General features: G+C 40.5%; 1 protein-coding gene across 7 annotated transcripts in view; it reads left to right on the forward strand.

The window, feature by feature from the left end:
- The window catches only part of LOC104686360 (heat shock transcription factor 2 binding protein), a 58,364-nt gene that overhangs the window by 601 nt on the left and 35,952 nt on the right, over positions 1-21,811 (forward strand). For 3 of the 7 annotated variants that reach the window (XM_039552848.1, XM_039552806.1, XM_039552832.1), the window contains exons 2-7: positions 1,655-1,805; positions 6,316-6,419; positions 10,499-10,648; positions 14,565-14,703; positions 16,050-16,167; positions 20,579-20,682. In XM_039552848.1, coding sequence (XP_039408782.1) covers positions 1,655-1,805; positions 6,316-6,419; positions 10,499-10,648; positions 14,565-14,703; positions 16,050-16,167; positions 20,579-20,682 — 766 coding nt within the window. Of the gene's footprint in view, positions 1-22; positions 122-1,654; positions 1,806-6,315; positions 6,420-10,498; positions 10,649-14,564; positions 14,704-16,049; positions 16,168-20,578; positions 20,683-21,811 lie in introns of all 7 variants that reach the window. The other 4 variants (XM_039552824.1, XM_039552818.1, XM_039552812.1 and 1 more) reach the window with 4 other exon arrangements.

The raw sequence follows: 21,811 nt of genomic DNA on the forward strand, positions 1-21,811 counted from the left end.
TGTCTTTAATATACTCTTGTAGTGCACAGAGATTTGGAGGAGCTGCTTAAAGAGAGAAAATAAAACTTGTCTACTGTAACTGCAGCACTGCAAAGACCTGTGCTTACAGTGGGAACTACAAGTGAGAATTTTCTCCTTACTGTATATTTCATATCTCAACACCAGTGATTCACAGTGTGATTTATTTGAATTCAGCTTCTGCTAGTGAACAGAGCTATTTTTATGTACCAAATTTTGCTTCGTAAGTCTGAACAGTACTGAATTCTCCCTGTCATTCATGGTTGCTGACATGCAGATGGCATTCCTCTAAAGGCTCCTCTTCCGATGTGTTTATTCCATGCTTTTTTGAGACCTAGATGAGTTGAATTTGTCCAGAGTCATGCCACGTGGTGCTACTTGGCCTCAGGAACCTTGCCATAAGCACTTCCTAAATGCAACTTAGAGCTTATAGTTCAAATTAAAGCAAAATCTTTCTTCCATACCTTCATTGCAGTTCTGAACCTGCAGAGGTAGGACTGACATGTCCCAAAACTCTCTGGATTTGAAAGACATCTGGGAAAGAAAGAGAATAGGAAGCAAAACTGAAAGGAAATGTTCAATCTGAGGAAGTAGGGAAGCAGAAAGAATTGTAGGGAATGGTTGGAGAGCATGACCTCCGTTTGTCTTGTGTGTCTGGTCTTGAGAGGACAGTGGGGATGGCACATTTTATACCTGTAGGAGATGAGATTTTGGTTTGTTACCCTTCTGCCTCTGGAATAAGATGTGGTACATAAAAGAGCTCATTTTGTCACTGTTCTTGATGCAGTGCAAAGCAGTACTAAGATATGTTGTAAGTTTGCTTTCTGAAAGCATATTAAATGATTGATATTTTAGTCAAAACATGTTAAAACCTTCTTTTTGTGGGTGTGTGTGTGTATCAGCCTTTTTAAGATCCAGCAGAGTGCACATTTCTGTACATCAGAAATTGAATTTATGGGGTTTTTTTAGCAAAACTTGCTCTGTAATTTTAAAATTAACACACGTTCTACTGGAATATGGAATGAAAATTATTTTATAGCTATAGTGTGGCAGGAGAGGAAGCTAGTAAACATTTCTGTCTTACCTGAGGATTAAATCATTTACGTGAGATTGGGTTGCAGATGGCTGCAAGTAATTTTTGCTCTTCACAAAAGATAAAGTGGTTTGAAAAAAGCAACAGTTTCCTCCAAAAGAGTTGTTGCAATTTAGGACTGAGGATCTTGCAAATTTTTGAATTAATTAAAAAGCTGAGTAATTGTACCCTTTACGACAGTCATGAAACGACAGCTTGGTGTACGCTGCTCACATTGTAAAATGTGAGTGTTAATTTTTGCAGCATTCTCAGATGCATTGCACACATTTTGGGTGAAGAAACACATGTAGAGAGGTAGTATTATTTACTTTAGGCCAGAGTGGCAAAAAAATTACAGTCAAAGGGTCAACCTCAGAGACTTTTGGGTTTGATTGCTGGATAGTTCTCTGTTAAAAAGTTACAAATTTCTGAAATGATGTCATAGAGAGGAATATTTTTATCCAAGAAAAGAAATTCAGCAGAAAAGCGCTACAGGGCTGTAACAGTGTCTTTGGTTGGTTGTTGGTTTGTTTGTTTTTGTTTTGCTTTGTTGTTTTATTTCAGAAGGCTGAGACCAAAGAGGAATTTGTAAAAGTTAGAAGGAGGGATTTGGAAAGGCTGACAACTGAAGTTATGCAACTGCGGGATTTCTTACCCAAAATAGTAAATGGAGATATCCTGGGGACATTCCAGAAGCTGGATGCTATTGAATCAAGTGAGTTGCACCATCTTACAAGCTCTTACAGTTTCTGCCAGAACTGCTTAGAACAAACTGTTGTTCCCCAGAAATAGTTGTAGAGTTTGTGGAGCTATTCCAGATTCAACTGTGTTGTTCAGTGGCTGCTTCAGTAAATTAATGTGTTTGTAGTGAAGAAGATTACAGGCTGCCTTAGGAATAATCAGACATGTCAAGTTAATCTGTAAAAATATTTTTCTGTGGATAAAAACATACATCATTCAGGCAGTAGGGGAAGCTGTATGAGGCAAAAAAAAAGTTTTCCCTTTGAGAAAAGGCAAAAGCATTTTGTTTTTCAAAAAGTCACTTTGCACAGAAAATAAACCCCAGCAAAATAATGGTAAATAGTAGTGGATAAAAATTTGAAGGAAGAGTGAATTAATCTTGTATTTGGCCTGTTTTGGTTTTTAGTTTGTATGCTATACTAATAAAAAAAAAAAAAAAAGATTCTGTAATAAAAGTCTTTTTACTGCTGTTCCCGAAGTCCAGTTTTTCAATGTTGGGTTTCTCTGTGCATTATTTTTTTCAAAAATTATCCCACTCCCAACATACCACCAGGTCCAAATAGGAGTCAGCTCCATCCCTAGCCTGTAGCTTACCTGCAGCTGTACAATTTACCTGGATTTGGGTTTGCCTGGAAAGACATGGAACAAGCACTGACACAGACTGAGTGTGTCTCTTGTAGAATATCAAGTAATAAATGGGAAATGAATTTGCAACAGCCAGCTAAGAAGGACCCAGATAGGGCCTCAAGGCCTGTCTCTGACGATGTAATAATATATTGGGGCAGAGCTGCCAGCTGCCTCAGTGATCCGCTCTTTGGGAAGATTCTTCCACGTCACAAGCAGGGGATGGGATCTGGACGCGTTCTCTTTATGCTCTTGCAAGGCATCAGGGTTTGTTTCATGTTGCATTAAGATCCTCAATTCAAATCAAGATCGTCAATTAGTTTTTACCTACTTACATCCATGTCCAGTCTCGAGATTCCTCTCACTGATCCTTCTTATATTCCTTGTGCCAGGCATCAAGGAGACACTGTCAGGGCCATCCAGAGCAGGCTCGTGGCACCAACGTGGGGATTTGAAGACTCCTTGAAATGTTCTGCTGGCTGCCCAGCATTCTCTGGGTCCTCTAGGGCAGGACGTGGAGCTGAGTCAGCCTTTGACCTCTCTTGAGTCTGTCTCCACAGTGGAGATTTCTCTTGCAGGTGATGAGGTCATTTGAATATTTATTTAGGCTCTGGCTATCGTGTGCCCCTACAGCTGGACAGTCAGGTGGTGATTTTTGCTGCTCCAGTCTTCTCCTGCCTCTGCAGCAAGAAATAAGGCAGAGTGAAAGGAGGCTTTGGAGCATACAGATCACATCACAGGGACACAAGCATCCCTCACTCTCAGAATGGTGCTGTTTGCTACATACAGCCTCTTGGTGTGGCATGCGAAGCTTACAGGAGTCCTGGCAACTCCTAGAGATGTTTTTTCCTGTTGTTCTTACAGAAGCCTAATGTGTGATTTGTACATCTCCAGACTGCATCAGCTATTGCAGTTTTCTGCATACTGTGAAGTGTGTGAGGTGTGCTTGAGGAGTAGAGTCTCCTGCTCCTCAAGAAGTACAGATTGTAGTCAGAGACTTCAGCACCTCTGGCCCATTTGGTTGTGAGACTGATGGAGTCTTGAATAGCTTTGAGAAACCTTGAGATCTTTGCGCATTTCACTGGTGTGTGTAGGTCAATAGGATGGCCATTTCCTAAGGCTTCCCAGGGGTGATGTCTGAGATCTGAGCTTGCAATTCTCAGTGCAGCCAACACTTACTTTTCAGGCTGCTGTCAGGGTCTTTATTTAGATTTTTGCCAGGGTAATTGTTCATTTTGAAAAGAGAATTCTGTTTTGTTCTTATTACCCTTCTCAGGAAGAGTGCTTGGCTCCAGGAGTCTTAGAAATACAGCTCCAGCAGTTTTTCTGCATTGTTATGGGTATGTTTAGTGGAACATAAACATAACACTTCACTGGGGAAGTGTTAAAAGTAGCATTTAACATTGATCTAGCATTTGCATCAGTAGAATTGGAATTTCATCACTTGTTTGCATTATTGTACTCAGTTCTTCATCTCTCAGAGCTTTGAGCTTAGACCTCTGGTGCAGAAAATCTCCTGTTATGACCTGTAACTTTCTGTGGATGAGAATGAGTCTACCTCCCATCTGAAAATAGGGGCCTCCTCTTCTTTCTTGTGCCGAGTGCCTTGTTCTGCTTTTGAGTCTTTATCTTGGGAGCAAATGCCACTTCTTCCCAGAGTCTGATTACCACTGCATTGGTGAAGTTACATATTTCCTCTTTGTATGAAGATACCATTTCATATTTTTCTTTGCTCATCCAGGTTGGTAGTGAAAGCTGCTCCTTTCTCTTCAGAGCAAAGGCATAGCTGGGAGGTTGACTGGGCATAGCAGGGAAGTTTCCACAAATGAGGAATAGCTAGAAGTAGGTCTCTTTTCAGCAGCTTCCACTATTGTCCTTTTTTTTCCCCTCTACATAAAACATTGTGATACCTTACAGGACATCAACACATCCTTGTTTCATCTGAAGCCCTTTAAATAAAGTACAGGTTGCCTTGTGTTAACACTCACTTGTGAGTATTATTCCACTTCTGGCTCAGGTTTGGTTCCAGGACTTTTGCAGTCTGGTGGTGAAGGATGTGGCATCTTTGTGTGTCTTCTGGCTGGATTCAGGTTGGATCCAGCCTCTCAAAGGCTGGAAGTGATTCTTCTCTCTCTGGAGAGCTTGTTTCCTTGCAGGGACAGATATTTTCACTGGATGAACTTACCTGGCAAGTATGAATAGGTTCTTGGCCTGCTGTAGATAAGCAGATCATGTTCTAGTCCTGCTCAAGACATCTTGCTGTCAGCTGCTTCAGGCTGACACCCACAGTCAGAAGTGCATGGGACTGATTTTTCTTTACTTGACGGAAGGGAAGTTTCTTGCCACTGTCCAGAGTTATCCCCAAAAACTCAATGAATCCATTCCTCCCTTCATTCTTTTCCTTTGGATTGCAGGTTGAAAAGAAGTGAGTTGCTCAGAGAGCATGTCCTGGCACAGAGATGTTTCTCAGCAGTGAACCCTTGGCTTACCTCTGCTTTCTGCTAAAACGTGTTGCTGGCTTAGAATCACACAAGGGCTGAGTGGAAATATGTTCTACCTCTTCAGATAAATCAGCCACAAACAGCCTTTCTCCTTTTATACAGGCTACTCAAAGCAATGTGTATTTAAAATGATAAACTTGTCAATTAGGACCAAAACAGGAAGGTATTTCTTTTCAAATAGTGTAGAATTACTAAATAGAATGCCAGAAGCCAAGTCCTTTGGTTGATAAGAACATACTTGGATAAATTTAATGATGTTGTCTTTTTATGATAGAGTTTGATATGATTTTTTTGTAACTACATTAAAAAATACTGTCACATGTTAAGGGAAGTATTTAAAGTGTGTTAAGCCATAGACCAAACTGTCATGTCCAAGGGTTTGGTGTTTAAAGTGGGGTGTAATTTGGGGTTTTTTTGAACCAACCAGGGTTAGAATAGATGCTATTTAGATTTTACTTTTTGGAACTACTTAAATGTGTTTCCGTTTTTCAGTATAAATACTAAGCATCCAGGACTGTGGTTTTTAAAGAAAAATACAACACGCAACTATTGTTAAAAATATCCTTCAAAGGGAATTTTTTTAAACAGGCATCATGCTGGTGAAATTGAATACTTTTAACTTGATTTCTGTTCACTAAAATAAAGTGTCTAAATTAGAATGAATTTCTGATAACGGAAATTTCTGATAACATCAGAAGTGCAATAACATCAGAAATTAATTTTATAAGGGAATCATAAAATTTGCTTGTAACTGACATAATGTGTAAATAGTTTATAATCATAGAATCACAGACTGGTTTGGGTTGGAAGGAATCTTAAAGATCATCCAGTTATAACCCCATTGGCATGGGCAGGGACAGCTTTCACTAGTCCAGGTTGCTTATACTACTTTATAAATACCATTTTAAAGTATTTGGAATAGTTGCTTTTCATTCTTGCTATCCATATAGGTTGTAAATTGTAGATTGAAACACTCACTTTTGACTAATGTTGGTATTTTTCTTACATTTTCAATATACTCACTGACTTGGGTGAAATTTCACTCATGGAGTTTTCATGAAAACCAACGTGAAAACAAAGCAGAAAACTGAGTAAATTTTTAAGTGTCTTCTCAACCCTCTGTATTTAACAGCTAGATGTGATTCTCTTAAATTAGAAACGTGTTGGTTTGCTTTCTCAGAGCTATTGCCACACAGCAAATTGTGAGATTCCCATTTAGCCACGGGGAGGTGATCTCGCACAAGCAAACGGCTGAAGCGCCTCAGTAAAGCCGCACTTGGTGGATTCTCTTTGCTTTAACGCAGGCCCGATGGTCATAATGTGGTCCTTCTTTCTTTTGTCTGATTTATCCTGTCACAGACCTGGAGAAAAAGGAGGAGGAAATAGAGCAGCTGAGAATGGATTGTGAACACTTCAGAGCCCGTCTGGAAACAGCCCAGGCAGATTGCATGAGAGAGAAGAAGGTAGATTTGCTGCCAGGATATTGATATCTGTGTGTTTGAGTTTTACTAACAAAAGCAGTACTGATAAAATTTTCATGTTCATGTCACAAAATGAATCCTCTCTCAAAAACAATCTGGGATTTCTATCCATATAGTCAGGTGGTGAGGAAAAGACCTGTAAGGTCATAACTGCTTTCCCCCCCACCCCCTTGGTATTTCTAGAGCGAAAGGATCAATATTGTAACTAGGCAAAATATGGTGAGATGCAGTACCAGAAAGAAGTCAATGTGTACAAACAGAGGTACCAACTGTCTCCCACTGCAGTACAGGATCCTGCATAGCTGCAGGGATCTCTCTCAGCTTCCATACTCTGGGAGAGTAGAGTTGTATGGAGTTGTGTTATGGGTTCTTGGCAGGGCTTGTCTTGGTATATATGAACAAAAAAATCAAGCATTTTGTTTATATTAACATGTTGTAGTAAAACACTGGGGTATTTTTGAGCATTGTGGTATAGCTGGAATCAAGAGGTCCTTCACAGAATCAGTTTTTTTGACTTTAACATTGCTATAACGTATTTGCAAAGAGGGCAATAGAAGATAATTTAAACAGTGCAATGTGCAGAATGAAACCAGCATTGCTTGGTTTGCTGTGAGCTGTGTACCTTTGTCTAGTGTTAATAGTCTTTCTCAAAGCACCTATTGATCCAATTGCCATGTACAGCTGAGAATCAAAGAGCAATTTCAGGGCTTCTTTTGCTCTGTCAATATTGTATTTAGTGATTATGAGAGGGGAGATTCTTGACAATGAAGGAATAGCAAGACTGTGACTTCTCAGACTGTGAGACCATTTGGGTTCAAATGAGTCTCTGTGAGAATCAGTGGTGATTATCTGCTGCAAAAGTTCATTTCCTTGGAGCAATCTTCAGTAGTCAGCAGAAGCTCACATTGTTGGAATTGTACAGCTGGCATTTGCCAGCCTTGGGATTGCACAAAGACAGATGAACCTACAAAACTTACTTTGTTTTTGAAGAGGAATAATGAAGAGTTCAGAAATGCACTTTTAGTGCACATCTGCATAGAAAAGTCACTCTGAGATGAAGTTTGGTATGATGGAATAGTTGTCAATCTGGATGTTCCTTATTTCAAGATAAATATCTTCTGGGATAGCTGTTGCAGTTCAGCAGTAGGTACAGGGTTCATTTTGCTGTGCACTGAGGTCTTCAGTTGTGTAAGCACCCAGGATAAAATCCCTGTAAGACTGAATGTTGCTGCTTTAGATACTAATGAAGAGAGTCCCTCCCATTATTCTTGTTAATACTACGAAGTAAAGTGCAGGTGGTTTGCATTTATGATTCCTTGGGGATGAGTTTTACTTAAAGCATGGGTAGTTTACTGGGAGCAGTTATTTTGCTGTTTCTGCTCAAAGCTCTTCTCTTCATGTCTTTGCTGTTGTGCAGTGTGTGGCAGTTCTCTGAATGTGTTCTCTTAAATACCAGGAAGGTGTATATAAGTGGATTGTGCTCATGATGGTGTGAAGTCCTTTAGCTCTTCAGGGTACAACAAGATGGTGTGTGTATACGAGTGATTTTTGTTCCTGGTAGTGACTTTCCTGGTGTTCTTCATTTGGTTGCTGTTCTGCTCTAGGCATCCTTGTGTACAGTTTCTGAATTATCTTCTATATGTTTATCTTCTAAAGGAGAAGAAAATGATTCACTGAAACAAACATAAAATAAATGCATTTCTGGTTGAGCAGTGTCCTTTTCTGAGGCCATCATAAGTCAACATTTTGCATTCCAAACTCTCTGCGCAGAGCTGTATCACTGATTAGGGAATTGCTGTGCGTTCTGAACCTGAGCAAAACTTCAAGTGCACGTGTTATTCTTGGCTAATGTCTCCTTTGTAGGTCTTTTTGCAGTTCCATACTTGGGCACTGGTGTGTTCTTGTGCCTTGACCTTTTCCTGAAGATGGTGGTGTTGCATAGCACAGGGATTGCTTGGTGATGTGAACTCTTAGGAGCGTTGTTTCCAGCCAGGTTATTTGCTTTTGCAGGCTCCGTTTATTTTCCTGGCTCTTGAATGTACCATTTTGTTTTCCTTGCTTCATATCTTTGTTCTGGTGTTGCTTTTGATCTGTTAAAAATTCTGGCATTTCTTCTGCTGGCTTTGCACGCTTGTTGGGGGATCTAGATTTGGTATTACTGGGTTTTATGTCTTACTCAGTATTAGCATCCAAATGCAAATAAAATGTATTGAAGATACATTTCCCTAAGACTAGGACAGTGTGGAAAAGACAGGGAGAATATAGGGATTAGGCAGGAAGATGCCTGAGGACATTTTGTGGATGCACATGGTGGCAGAAAAGCTGATAGGCCTGGCAGTGAGTCATGTAAAAGATGGAATTTGGCTAATTTGCTTAAAAAGGATCAAAGTATTAAGAAGTAAGAGACTTTTCCTGGGAGACTCTGCCTATGGAATCAGCAGCAAGTGTCAGTCTTTTGCATATATAGGTGAGAGAGACTCACTGCAGAGAGTAAGTGCACACAGAAGTCTACTTGAGAAATGAGATTTGAACTTTACAAATCCCTACCTGCATGTTCCATCAGCAGCAGTGCAAATCAGGCTGGTAGGTGTGATCAGGAGGCTCAGCAGGCAGTTGGTGACAGAGCACAGGCAGCTCTGTACTGGTTGCTACCATATTGTGTAAATGTTCAGATGAGTTTCTCTTTCTATTCTTTCCAAACCCTCGACATGAAGCATTGAGCTGAACCCCAAAAACGACAAGATACTTAAAGTCTTGATGACAATACATGGTTGAAAGTCTTGTTCTGTCTAGTTGCTTTCAAAACTGACATAGAAAAGATTCCTTCTCATTTCCCCATACACAAGCCAAACACACTGGGAAGGCTGAGCTGAGGAAGGTGTGTTCTGCAGTGAATTTGAAAATACTATGTCAGTAAAAAGGGCAAAAAAACCCAGATCCCTCTATTTTTTGACATTGTGCAATCTGTGATTCTCTCTCTTTTAATACATGAATTGGCATGATTTTTCTGGACTGGCCTTGGTCTTTTCCCTGCAGCACTGTCTAGTACCACCCTACCTGGAAGGTGCTTGGGAGCCCCCACCCACCCTGAGACACAGACTGCTGAATCCCTGCCTTGATCTCGCTGTCTGTGCTGGCTCTAAACCAAGAAGTGCAACAGCTTCGCTACTCCGGTGGCAGCTGGTGGGAAGACAGTGAGACCTAGAATCCTGCCCAATTCCGTGATACTCTTCCAGCCAGCTTCCCATGTGATTGGAAGAAAGTACTGCCAAATGGATATTGTGCTTTAGTTTGGTTAGGGTTGATGTGTTCTCTCTTTATGCTTTGTGGCAAGAACCACTTAGCAGTTCACTTAAGTGATCACAGAATCATTGTGTCACAGAATAGTTTGGACTGGAAAGGATTTTGGGGTTGTCTTACCTCATTCCAACCCCACTGCTGTGGGCAGGGACAACTTCCACTAGACCAGGTTGTTCAGAACCCCATCCAACCTCATGGATGCACAATGGTGCCTCGACTTCCTTGCAATGGAAGGTCCTCCAAACTTCAAACCTTAGGTGTGTTTTTTGGGAACTCTGTCTTGCTTTGACACTGCTGCTCAGGGCTATGCCAACAGTAAAGAGTTTGAAGACACCAGTATTTATCCTAGATATCCAGCAACTGTTCCATGTTGGCTAGAGCAGAAGCCTGTTTTGAAAAACAAAACAACCCTCCCGTCCTGTAAGATGTTTCCTGTACTTTTGTCAGGTGTCAGGAAAAGCTGGCCCCTGATGCTGAAATCTCTCTCTTGAAGAGACAGGGATCTGTTTGCTCAGGGGGAGATGTCTCCTATCACGCTTCTCTAGGTGCCACTCCGTCTCGGTGGGTCACTTGGTTTGACCTTGTGGACAGTTTCTGGTTCCTGTCAGGCTGCACTGCTTAGAGACAGCTCAGGAGAGAAGGAACATGTCTGCAGCTGCTGTGGGTTACCCTCCATTTCAGAGGTGGCCATGATTGTGTTTCTTGTTCTGTCCCTTGTGGCAGACATGAAGTGCAACCAAAATTTCCTTACGCTGTTCCAGGAGAAACTGGACCTGCGGCAGCAGCTGAACGAGGCCAAGCAGCAGCTCCTGCAGCAGGCAGAGTATTGCACAGAGATGGGAGCAGCAGTGTGCACCTTGCTCTGGGGGGTGTCCAGCAACGAGGAGGCTGTGAAATCCATTCTAGGAGCAGTAAGTATGGCAGGTGAATACTGACCCCTGGTAATGCTCTTAGGCCTTTAAAACAAGGATCTTTAAAATAAGGACCTTGCTGTGGAACACACTTTAAGGATGTATTTTAGAAACTGTCTGGGCAGCAAGAATGTTTTCTGGTTTACATGTTCTTTGGGCACCATCCATTCTCATTTAAGAAGGGTTGGAGCTGTGAAGTGTTACGAATAAATGCAGTAATTCATGATTTTGTTATCAAATGAGGGTTATCTGTTTTCCACCACACACAGCTAAACGGGAAACAAGGCTACAGTTAGCACAATATAAGTATCTTCACAAGCTAACAGAAGGAGACAATAGTTCCTGGGCACATGCAGGAGTTTCCATGGCTGTAGGGAGCTTGGAGGACCTATTTCCATTGAGAAAAGACAGATCCATTGGTTCTCAACTTCTATAAATCCTTCTGCTGCTTTAATACGTGAATGACTCTTGGAATTTTAGAGACCCTTACTGCTCACGGATTTTATTAAATCATCAGTGTTAAACATGGGCAAGTAGACTATTTGAAAAAAAAAAACCAACAAAAACAAACCACAAAACCAAAACAACAACAGTAATGACAATAGTAATACTGCAGCTATCCCAGTTTCACTGCCAAGTGCAGCTGATGGAATTAGGAGGGATTAGGGGACCAGGCCTGATAAAAATACGATTTTCATTCTTGACACAGCCAACATGAGAAGAAATTGCTGTATTTAATCTGAGTGAACTGATGCCACAGTTTCTTTTGGCTTGATTTTTCAGCAGCATGATGAACAGCTGAGTGAATATGATTAGTTCATTATAGTAAGTGGTAAACCAATATGTTTGTAAGAGTTGTTCTAGTTGGGTGCTCCAAAATACAATTACAACTTTATATTGGATATCAGAAAGCTGTACAATGATGCCTTTTTAATGATAACTTCTGATGATTCCAAATCCAAGCAGCAGCAGTCACTAGGAAAAAAAAATCTGTAAAACACTGTATAAAGCAGTTGAAATTTAAAGAACAAGGCTGGTTGTTAAAAGCAGTCTTAAGTATTAAAATTCAGTTAAATTAGTTAAAATTGCTGCCTGAAGATTTGTATAAAAGTAAAAAACCCAACTGTAAAGATGCAGTACTTTGGGGGTTAGGTTTGTTTGAAATGCAAAATACTTCTCCTACAGTCATTTCCAGCAATCATTAAAGCCTGTTGAACTGCTGTACTTCTGGTGAAGATCATAGCAACATTTGGGGGCATCATTTTCTTGTGATGGTGCACATAACACTGTAAGAAATGTGCCTGGGCTTGCAACAAGACTCCTAGGAAAAACATAAATGGATTGTGTGGCATTGTGTCAACCACAGATTGCAACTGGCAGTGAGTCAGGTCATTAAAAGATGATGGAGATTTGTCATACAACATATTTGGTTTGGGTTATTTTGGGACAAGTTGTACAGCTTGTAGCTTCTTCCCTCCTCCCCTGAGAAGGTGCTGTGAGCTACGCAAATGTGTGAGAGCATCGAGGGTGCTTTGAAACTGTTGCTGATATTTACTCACGTGGGGAAGGTGGCATCAATTCATAATCGTGTCATGCCTCAGGGAACAATGCCCAAGCTTTTTTCAGTCTTTGAAGCAACACAGAAGTGGGTCTTTCTTACAGTCCTGTAATGCAAGTGGACTGAAATGATGTTAGTGACCAATATATGTTTTGTGTCCGTACGGATTGGGAAGATCAGAACTTAAGCAGCAGATTTGAAATGTGACACAAGTAGTTCTCAAGGCAGTGGGGGAGAGATGCCTGCTGGTTTTGCCCACATGTTCCTAGAGAGAATTTGAAGAAACACCCAGAGGAGCATCATGATAAGAGTTTTCAAGATTTCCTACCTGCATGTACCAAAAAAAGAAGTAAATTAATTCCCGTGAGATTGTTTTGGATGTCTTTCAAAAAGCTTCAGCCAGATATGACGGGCTTCTCACATGGAAATACAACCTGAAGGTTTGATTTCAGAGCAGCATCAAGGCTTGCTTCAGCTTGAGTAATTTTGGATCCTACAAGGTGTTTTGCTACTTCAGTTGTCTGATATGGTGACAAACGACTTTATATTTTGTGGCAGCAATTTTTCATGTTACCTGGAGTTTTCACACAGGAGTTCCACAGACAGCAGAGGGTTCATTGCACCATCTGAGCTCAAGCACCTTAATGGCTGCTTTCAGAACTGTCGTTATCTCAACATATGTGGGTGAGACATTCTTCAGTCCCACGAAAATGCCGTCAATTAATAAGGGACTGTGCAGAGTGCATAATGTTTGCTATTTATAAACCTGCTAGGTCTCTGCTGCAGCTCTTCAGACATCAGCACTAGTTAAGTAGTGGCTGTCTGGAAAGAAGGATCAGCAGAGAGGACACCAGTGAAACCTCAAGAGGCTGGCAGATAGGTTTCTTGTTTTCTGTGCAACATACTGACTACTCAGGGTGCTTAGTACCCTTATGTTCCCACGAGAATATGTATTTTCATAATAACTTGTAGGGCTCTTCATTTTCACTCACACCCTCTTGCTTCTTGAGCTATAGTTGCTGCTTGTTAAAATTGCTGTCCTTGAGGAGTGGTGCCCATATAAAAACTACATCCAGCACATGCAGAATTGCACTTGTTTTCCTCCTCTTTCTCCATGATCCCTTCATTTCTCTGATTTTGGGGCCACAGTGTCATTTGTGGAGATACTGTGTTGACTGAGCCTGTTTTTGTCCCCTCTTGCTGAATTCACCCTGCAGGAACTATACATCTTTAATGTGCGAATGTGCAGCAGTGGAGGAATAAATAAATGTTACCACTAGCTTTGCACATACTGTGAAAGCAGTAATTTTGCAAAAATATTAACATTTTCAGTCACTTTACAAAATGAATAAAAGTTCAGGCATTTCTTGAACTCTCCCATTGGGTCACTACTGGGAATAACTACAAGTTTCAGCTGCTTCATGGAACAACCTATTAAAGTTATTAAGGAAAAATTATCAAAGACACTGGGAAACCCAGCATTATGGGCTCTCTGCCACACTGTTTTGGTTATGAAAGCTTCATCCTCTGTGTGAAAGAGAGTTCCAGCAATGTTTTACTAGTCAGAATTACCAATGAGCAGAAACAGGTCTCTCCATCCCTCTTTGTGGACTCTGCACCTCTGGCCAGGCTCTTTGACCTGCCCTGAGCTTTGTACCAGCTGGAGCTCCCTCAGCTGAGATACCTCCAAACGGAGCAGGATTGCAGCTGAGGGGACAAGACTGTCCCATAATTACAGCCTGTGCTCCTGTTCGTGTGTTCTCCTGTGATGATTATTCTTTCTCATGTGACATGGCTGACTTAAATTCAACCTGTGACCCAGGAGAGACCTCCATTTCCTTTTCCAAGGAACTTCTGCATAGCCTGTTACTCTCCATCCTGTATTGAGCAATAATGAGTCCTATTAGGATCCATTTGAATTCTGCTTTTTTTTCTGGATACTTCATTGTTTTCTTAGGAATTTCATGTTAAGTCTCCAGTCTCCAGCTGATTTTGACAAAAGCTACTGTAGTAGGCCAGATAAATGTGAAACACCTGGTGCAGCTACTGCAAAACAAGGAGACAATATTCTCACTTTTGAAAATAAGCTTTAATTCTGCTGGTTGATAGATATTATTGTGTGCTTAGGAGGTAGATATGCAATGGTTCAGTTTTATGAATAAATGTAGCATTGAGTAGTTTCCTGTTTTCTTCTGAGGTAATGGGGGATCAAACATCACTCAGTGAATACCTGGTATTTTCTGTTATTTATTTGAAGTAACTGAATGCTTTAATAGTTTGGAAGATTGTCTAATTTTACTGTAGCATCTAATAATTATAGTTGCTGTAGTGTGTGTAATCTTTCTTCTCCTCTTGCAGAGTAAAGCAGTAAAGTTTTTCACAATCACTGCCCAGACCATGGAGAGCTTTGTGAAGTCATTAAGTGAAGACATGAAACAGCAGGATTTGGATTCTGAGGAAAATCAGTTTGTATTAGCTTTGGCAGGGATTGTAACAAGTAAGTTAATGTTGTGTCTCAGAATAGCATTCCACACGTACTGGGAATGTATATTGCCTCATAGAAGCTGCAGTAAATACAGCTTTTCAAAGTTAAGTAGTCAATGTTGATATCTTGGGTGACTTTCTGGTTTTCTAAAGTTCTGGCAAATTTTGTTACTAACACTTCTGCTACAGGCACTTCTGTGCTGCCCGTGACATTAAGGATTAGACAGGTAAGAGCCATTGAGTTCTGAAATTCCCTATTGCATCCTTCAGTCTGGAATGAAACAAGGACCATTGTACCAGTCCTGTGTGCTCACATTAGTCTGTACACATCAATTGACTTCGTGAATCACCAGTGATGCCAACATGTGCAAGATTACGAATTGCACATGCTGCAAGTAGATCAGCCCCAGCTTAAGGCATGGACTAAGGATTTTAAAACTGCTTAAAAATATGGTTACTGTCAAATACACCACACTTTCACTGTATAAGAGAAGCAGAAGGTAATAAACCTGACTTCCATACTAAGTATTTTTTTTTAGGGCCAGAAAATAAGTAAAAAGTCACATATCTGCTGTAGAATGATTGCCCTTGGCTTGGGAGGCTGTGAGGCATAGGGTTGATACATCATCTGCATTTCTGTGAAACTGTAACTGTCAAAATTACACTAAAGACATAACGCAAGAGAGATGAAACAATGGATATTTATACAAATAAGTGAATCTTGAATGAACAACTTTTCTGAAAATGGGGTTTTTAGCTGTTGGTGTGTCATCAAAGAGTGTAATAAAATCAGTATGTGATGCATTATGCCGCTGTTACTATGGGGCAGGTGTAAGGGAAAATAATAAAGGAAAGTCTGCTCTGGAGTAGTAGCCTTTGGAAATAATTTGGTCTTTTGGTTTGTGCTTGAATAATGCCACACTTGCAGACAGGTAGGAAAAGAGAATTTGAGTAGATGTCGACAAGAATTTTGGTTGTGTAGTGTGCCAGGTGTATTGAATTGAGTGGTTGTAAAACTCTGGAATCCTGTTTCTTTAAAGTGGAACCTATAATGATCAGCCTTGTTTCAGTCACACTTTACCTGTGGATGAATGCAGCCTTTTGTTTCATAATTTACTGTGTTGCTATTGGGACACTGGGCATTCTGAATAAATTCTGTGGTTACCAAAGCAGAAGTATGAAGGAGCTCGACCAGTGTTTGCTGTTCAGTATTTGCTATGTAGGTGAATGTAGTCTGAAGTTTACATAAGTGCCACAGTTCATCCTTTACAGCTGACATATCTTTTTAGTGGTCCTGATAATTAGCAAAAACTTTTGTTTGAAACATGATTTTTGGTGATGTTTTATGCTCTCCCACAGACGTGGCTGCGCTGGCGTGTGGCCGTGAATTCCTGGTCAGTTCCAGTCAGGAATTACTGGACACAATGATGCATCTCCTGGGAGACATGAAGCCAGGACTCTGCAACAAATTTAAAGTGTATGTTGACTTTTTTTCCCCTTTCAAATGAAATGCATTATCTTGCAGTGCAGCTCAAGTGATGACAGTAGTTTTCCCACTCTCCCATTATGCCTTTCCTGGAGAGAAAGTTGTTTTCTCAGTATCATTCCTTGCAGCTTTATCCAGGTTTTGTGTCTCTTTGGAAGTCTCTTAAGCATTGTAATATTGTAAAGGTGAGCAGGGGTGCTCTCATCTACCTTGGGAGGGGGTCGTGAGTTGAGTGAGAAATAAGGAAGGTGTGAGGTCAAGTTTTGCAACAGAGAGGATGTGGGAAATGTGGACTCATATTTATTCCCTTCTAATATGAAGTGTAAAATGTCACATGTGCTTAGTGAAGAAAGTGAGTTATGGAGCAAAAATGAAATAATTTTTGATTTCAACTGAAAAAGACTCACCAAACACTTCAGTCTGTAAGAGGCAATGCCTGTAAAGTGACCTTGCAAAACAGCTTTAAAGGCAAGGCCCTGTTGCACAGTTCAGATACTGCAGAACTGCTTTTCAGCTGAGGGAGAGATTAAATAAACAACTGTCTTTGCCTTTTCCTCCAAGACCTTGTAAGCTGAGGATGTATGGCCTTGACTGAACAAATTACTGTGGCTTAACGAATGGCTCATCTGCTGAACTGTGGGCGCTGGTCCTGTACACCTGGTTCACTTGTTCATGAGGATGGTTTGAGCCACTGTTGTGGTTTTTTCCTAAATACACAAGCAATTCATACCCCAGGCAGCTGTCACAGCTCAGCTGACAAACAGCAGCCCTGTCAGCCACAGTAATTTGATCACGTCCAGGCACACATTTAGGCAGGTTGGATGTGATAGTCTTGAAATCAGGCTCGGTCTTCACTTGGGAGAGGTTTTATCTTGCCTAACCCCAGCTGTCAAAGAGGGGGATGTCAAGCATTTGCTGACTGACTGGGCTCCTTCCCACAGTCACTGGGAGGAGATGGTGCTGTCAGGTGATTGCTCATGTGAGGGGGAGCAAGTTGCCCTCTGAAGGTGTTTGCCTTTCCCTGTTGGCTGATGAGGGGAAAGCTGAACAACCTGTGCTGTAGATAGTGGCTTGATGATTTGAGATCAGTTATTTACTCCTGAGTGTTGGGCTTGAAGGTCAACAGAAGGGATTTTTTTGATAACATCCCAACTGAAAGAATTCTATGAGAATCTCAGTTTAAGAAAGGAAATTTGTGACTTCATGTGTATAAAAAAACCAAACCAACCAACCAACCAAAGCCAAAAAACAACCCTTAAAAGAGGATCCATACTGTTTCAGAATCGGTAAATAGAAAAAAAAAAGAGGACTTTGAGAGGAGGAAGGAAGATACTCCTGCACACACACACTGAATTTCAAATGGATATGTGTCTATGGGTCCAGATAAACTGGTTTTGATAATTTCATATTGTATTAATGTAATTTGATTTGAGGGCCTTTCTTTTGAATTGATATTTTGGGTTGCTTGTATTTATGCTTCAAAATCTGCCTGCTTTGCAGAGGAATTGCCCGTGGTGATGTAAACTTGGCTGCCATGCAGCACTGCTGGTAAAATATACATAGAACAATCCCATGAGGTGGCAAGGAATTCAACAGGTGTGAACTTCTGGGCTAACAAATGGAGGGAAGCTTGGAAAAGAGGTTGCTCAATGTAGTTGATAAGTGAGAAATATTAAGCATGTGTTACAATAGCTTGAATGCAGTGCTGTGATGGTATTTTCTGATATCCCACAGAATCAACTTTTTTTTTCCTTACTCTGGCACTTGCCATTGGATAACAAAAATTGCTGTATTCTGACATTAGAGCAAATGCCAGAAAGGACATTTCTTCATGGCCTTGTCATAGAATGGGAGAGCCTAATTTGCTCAAATGTTTTAGTGCAAAATGATTCCCTGTGTTTGTCTTTCATGTCCATAATCAAAAAAAAAAAATCCTTTTTTTAATGAGCTCTGTATTTGTCTTGTCACTGCTCAGTTCTAAAAACCTGTTACTAACTAACACTAGATTTTATTCTTGTCCTTTTGGGGAGTTTTACAGTCTCTCAGCCCAGCAAAGAAGGGTCTGGGGGGTTGGTTGATTTGTTTTTAAGTTGTTCTTTGCATGTAAGGTTTTTTAGCTGCTGGTTAACCTTAATCAGCATTTTCATAAGCAGATGTGTCAAAAGAACTCCCTTTTCTCCTCCCATAGGGAACATAAGCCAGGACAAAATGAAAGACAGCTGTGAGACAAGGATATGAAGGTTGTCATAAATTCTAGTGCAATTTCAAAGTTACATGAGGATGGACTCTGGAATCATCATAAATAGTGTTTACACATACATTTATATACATATTCATACAGACAGATACGTTTTTAAAACTATACCTCTCAGATGAAAATGTCTGTTCATTATTCTGGAAATGCAATGTGTTTTCTTAAAGCATAACCATGGTGTTACATAGGAGGATATCAATTTATAATCCAATCAGTTGAAGAAAAAAATTTGGCTTATAATTTTAAATGCTATGGTTGTCTTTTGCTTAGCTTTGAGATTTTACAATTATTTTCTAACTTTTATTTTCAAAAATATTTTTTATTTCTGTGTGAAAAATCAGGGGAAACTGTGAGTCTAATCTTACACACAGCAGTATCAAAGTAAGCTGATGAAGAGGGGAGTTCTATTTCCTAGTTATAGCAATCCTGTGTTTTATTTGGATGAATATATAAATAAAAAAATACAGGGAGAAGCTGTCACTTACTCCAAAACTGCTGTGATATCCACTGTAGTCTGTGAGTATGGAGTAAATATATCCCAGGCATCAATGTGAGTGCTGGAACTGAAATCTCAGGGGTGTCCTTGCCTTTCTGAAGTTGCAGATGTGAAAGACTAGTTATTTTTCTCATTGATGTAGGGTTTGTTCAACATTTGTAATTGTAACACAGTCAATAAACATTTATGTAATTGTTTGTAATTAAATGGTTAAGAATATTCAACTTTGCTTTTGTAGCAGTTGAAAGTAGCCAGTAAAGAGACAGATTAGTACATAATAGTACATTTTATATACTAATCCCATGTATTAACAAGATGGGAAGGGGCTTTAGCTGTGCATTTAGTTCCAGGTTTAAAAGAAAGCACTGACAGATACAGTAGTACAAGATGTTAATTAAATTTGGCTTGTCTAAGTAGGAAGATTATGAAATGCATAATTAAGACTCACTCCACATTAAAAAAAAAAAAAAAAACCACCAGAAAGTATTGTTTATCCACTAATCATTTTTGTCAGGTTTGCTTCAATGAGCACTTTTGCAATTATTATTGCAAAAAATGTTTACTAAAATTTACAGGTCCTGGAGGTGAAGGTGGTTGTAAAGGGCCTGGAAATGTTTCTCTGTTGTACCTAGATGAGTGTGTTTAATTAAATATTCTGTTACATATTCATATCCCACTGCATTGGCTTGTGGGGTGTTCCAGCACTCCAAAAACCTCAGCACTTTCTTGGATCACCACCACCAGTCCCTTTTGTCTGCACAAAGCAAACAAGTGAAATAAAAATACAAACACAGCAGTGCCTTTTTACGTCACTTTATTTCTAACTGCAAATGTCAAACAGATTAAGGGTGAAAGACATTCTCAAGAAATGTTAACATTGCCATTATAAGATGATGGTTTATTGATTATTTCCATTCTGGCTGATTATAGGTAGTGCTGTGCTCTTTTGTCAGGGCTTGTTCTGGAAGCCCAGAGCTGCAGGGGCTGGATGAAAAGCGGTGTGTGTGCTCTACCAGCTGAAATTTCAGATCCAGAGCACCCCTCCCTGCTTGGCAGTGGCCACTGGTGCAGTAGATTTAATAAATCTGCTCTTCCATCTTTCTACTGCTTAACCAAGGTGATCAAACTCAGGGCACATAAATGACACCTCTTACAGCTCAGTTTAGTGTGCCGTGGGTCACTGCCTTTTCTGCTTTCTGAAGGCGTACACAGAGTGTCCAGAAGTCTGCTGGTGGCATAGGAGCTTAAGCCATGAGACCTTGTTTGAGAACTGGATGTGAGGTGTGAAGTCCATTTGGAATAGAATCATTTCCCTTTTGTTTGGACATGGTGGCAGTGCAGTGACATGCAGGTTTATCTCAGACATGAGAGAGCAGTAGCCAAGGTGGCTCCAGGACAGAGAACATTCCCCTCCCTGAGACCTTCCTACTCTTGCATGGGGTATTTTTTCATGTGTTTAGAATATGTGATTCAACAGTAGAAACAAAGGTTTGCACAACATTGCTTATATATAATTTGAGATTCGTCTCTTTTACTAAAATATAAATTAGTAGCACAGGGTTCTGCACCGGTACCTGCTTGAGACATGGCAAAAGATGCTGAAGCATGCAAAGAAATCAAAGGCCATCACATCTTCTTTCTTTGAATTCTAGGCTAATGCTAATGTCACTTTACAATGTGAGTATCAACCTGAAAGGCTTGAAGTACATCAGTGAAAGTCCAGGTTTTATTCCCCTGCTTTGGTGGCTGTTGAATGGTAAGTTCCTCTAAGAACCTTGTAAATCATGACTTTCAGGGCTTTGTAGATTTGCAATAGGTGTTGCAAGTAACAAACCAGAAGTTTTTATCTGTAACCTGATTAGCTTTTGACAGAATAGAAGTAAACAAAAAGGGCACATAGCTGGAGGGAAAAGATGTGCCTTTCCCACAAAACTTTTGGCACTGTATGTAATATTTCATTAATGTAAAATTTAAGGGTGGTAGATTTAAGAATTGGGAGTGGAGAAATTTGATGGAGTCGTTTAAAAAAAAGCCACCTGTGTCTTCCCATACCAACTTTAAAATAAACTTTAAGGGGAAACTACATACCATTTCACTACCATTTAACAGCGGAGTTTGTGGGAGAGAAGCCAAGTCTGTAACTACACTGACCCATTGCAAAAGTGGCCCTTTCTGAGGAGAGGCCTTGTGCTCTAATAGGATTTGGGGTGCCAGGGCTGGAGGACTATTCCCAGCTGTGCCTTTGGCCAGTGCAGGACTCCAAGGACGTCAAGGACTTGTGTTGTCACTGTCAGGTACATGAGTGACATCAAGGCTCTGCTCTTTGGGAGGCTTCAAATCCCTGTGCAGGAGCCAGCGGGGATTGACGTTCCAGTGTGCGTTGGACTGGGCTGGCAGCTGTGTGCACAGCTCGTGAGGGACAGCAGGGGGACAGAGCTGTGACACTGCTCTGCCTGGGCTTTCTCAAGATTTATGAGGAGATTTTGGTGTGCAGATAGGACTGGGGAGGTTAATTTTCCCTCTGTGCTGCTAAACCCCTGCTAAAGTACGACTGGAAAATACTAACAGCAGCTGAAATGAGAGAGATTGCATCTGCTTTTTCCAGAAATTACTTTGATACTGAATTTTTGAAAAAAGCTTTGGTTAGGGTTGGTAAACTGAAAGCTATTTGTATAGCTCATGGTTCCCTTAACTATTTTACAGAAAATGTAGCTGCTCATGCTTTTCATCAAATAATTTCCTGCTGTGGAATGTCACAGGCTCGCTCTTCCGAGGTCTCAGGAAATTAAGTAATCCTTGTAAGGGAAAACACCATTTCTATAAAGGTTTTTAATATATTTTGAGAAAAATGTGATCCTCAGAGACCATTAAATACTTGGTCCTTT

This window comes from Corvus cornix, chromosome 1, assembly GCF_000738735.6.
Source record: "Corvus cornix cornix isolate S_Up_H32 chromosome 1, ASM73873v5, whole genome shotgun sequence".
Taxonomy (NCBI): Eukaryota; Metazoa; Chordata; class Aves; order Passeriformes; family Corvidae; genus Corvus; species Corvus cornix.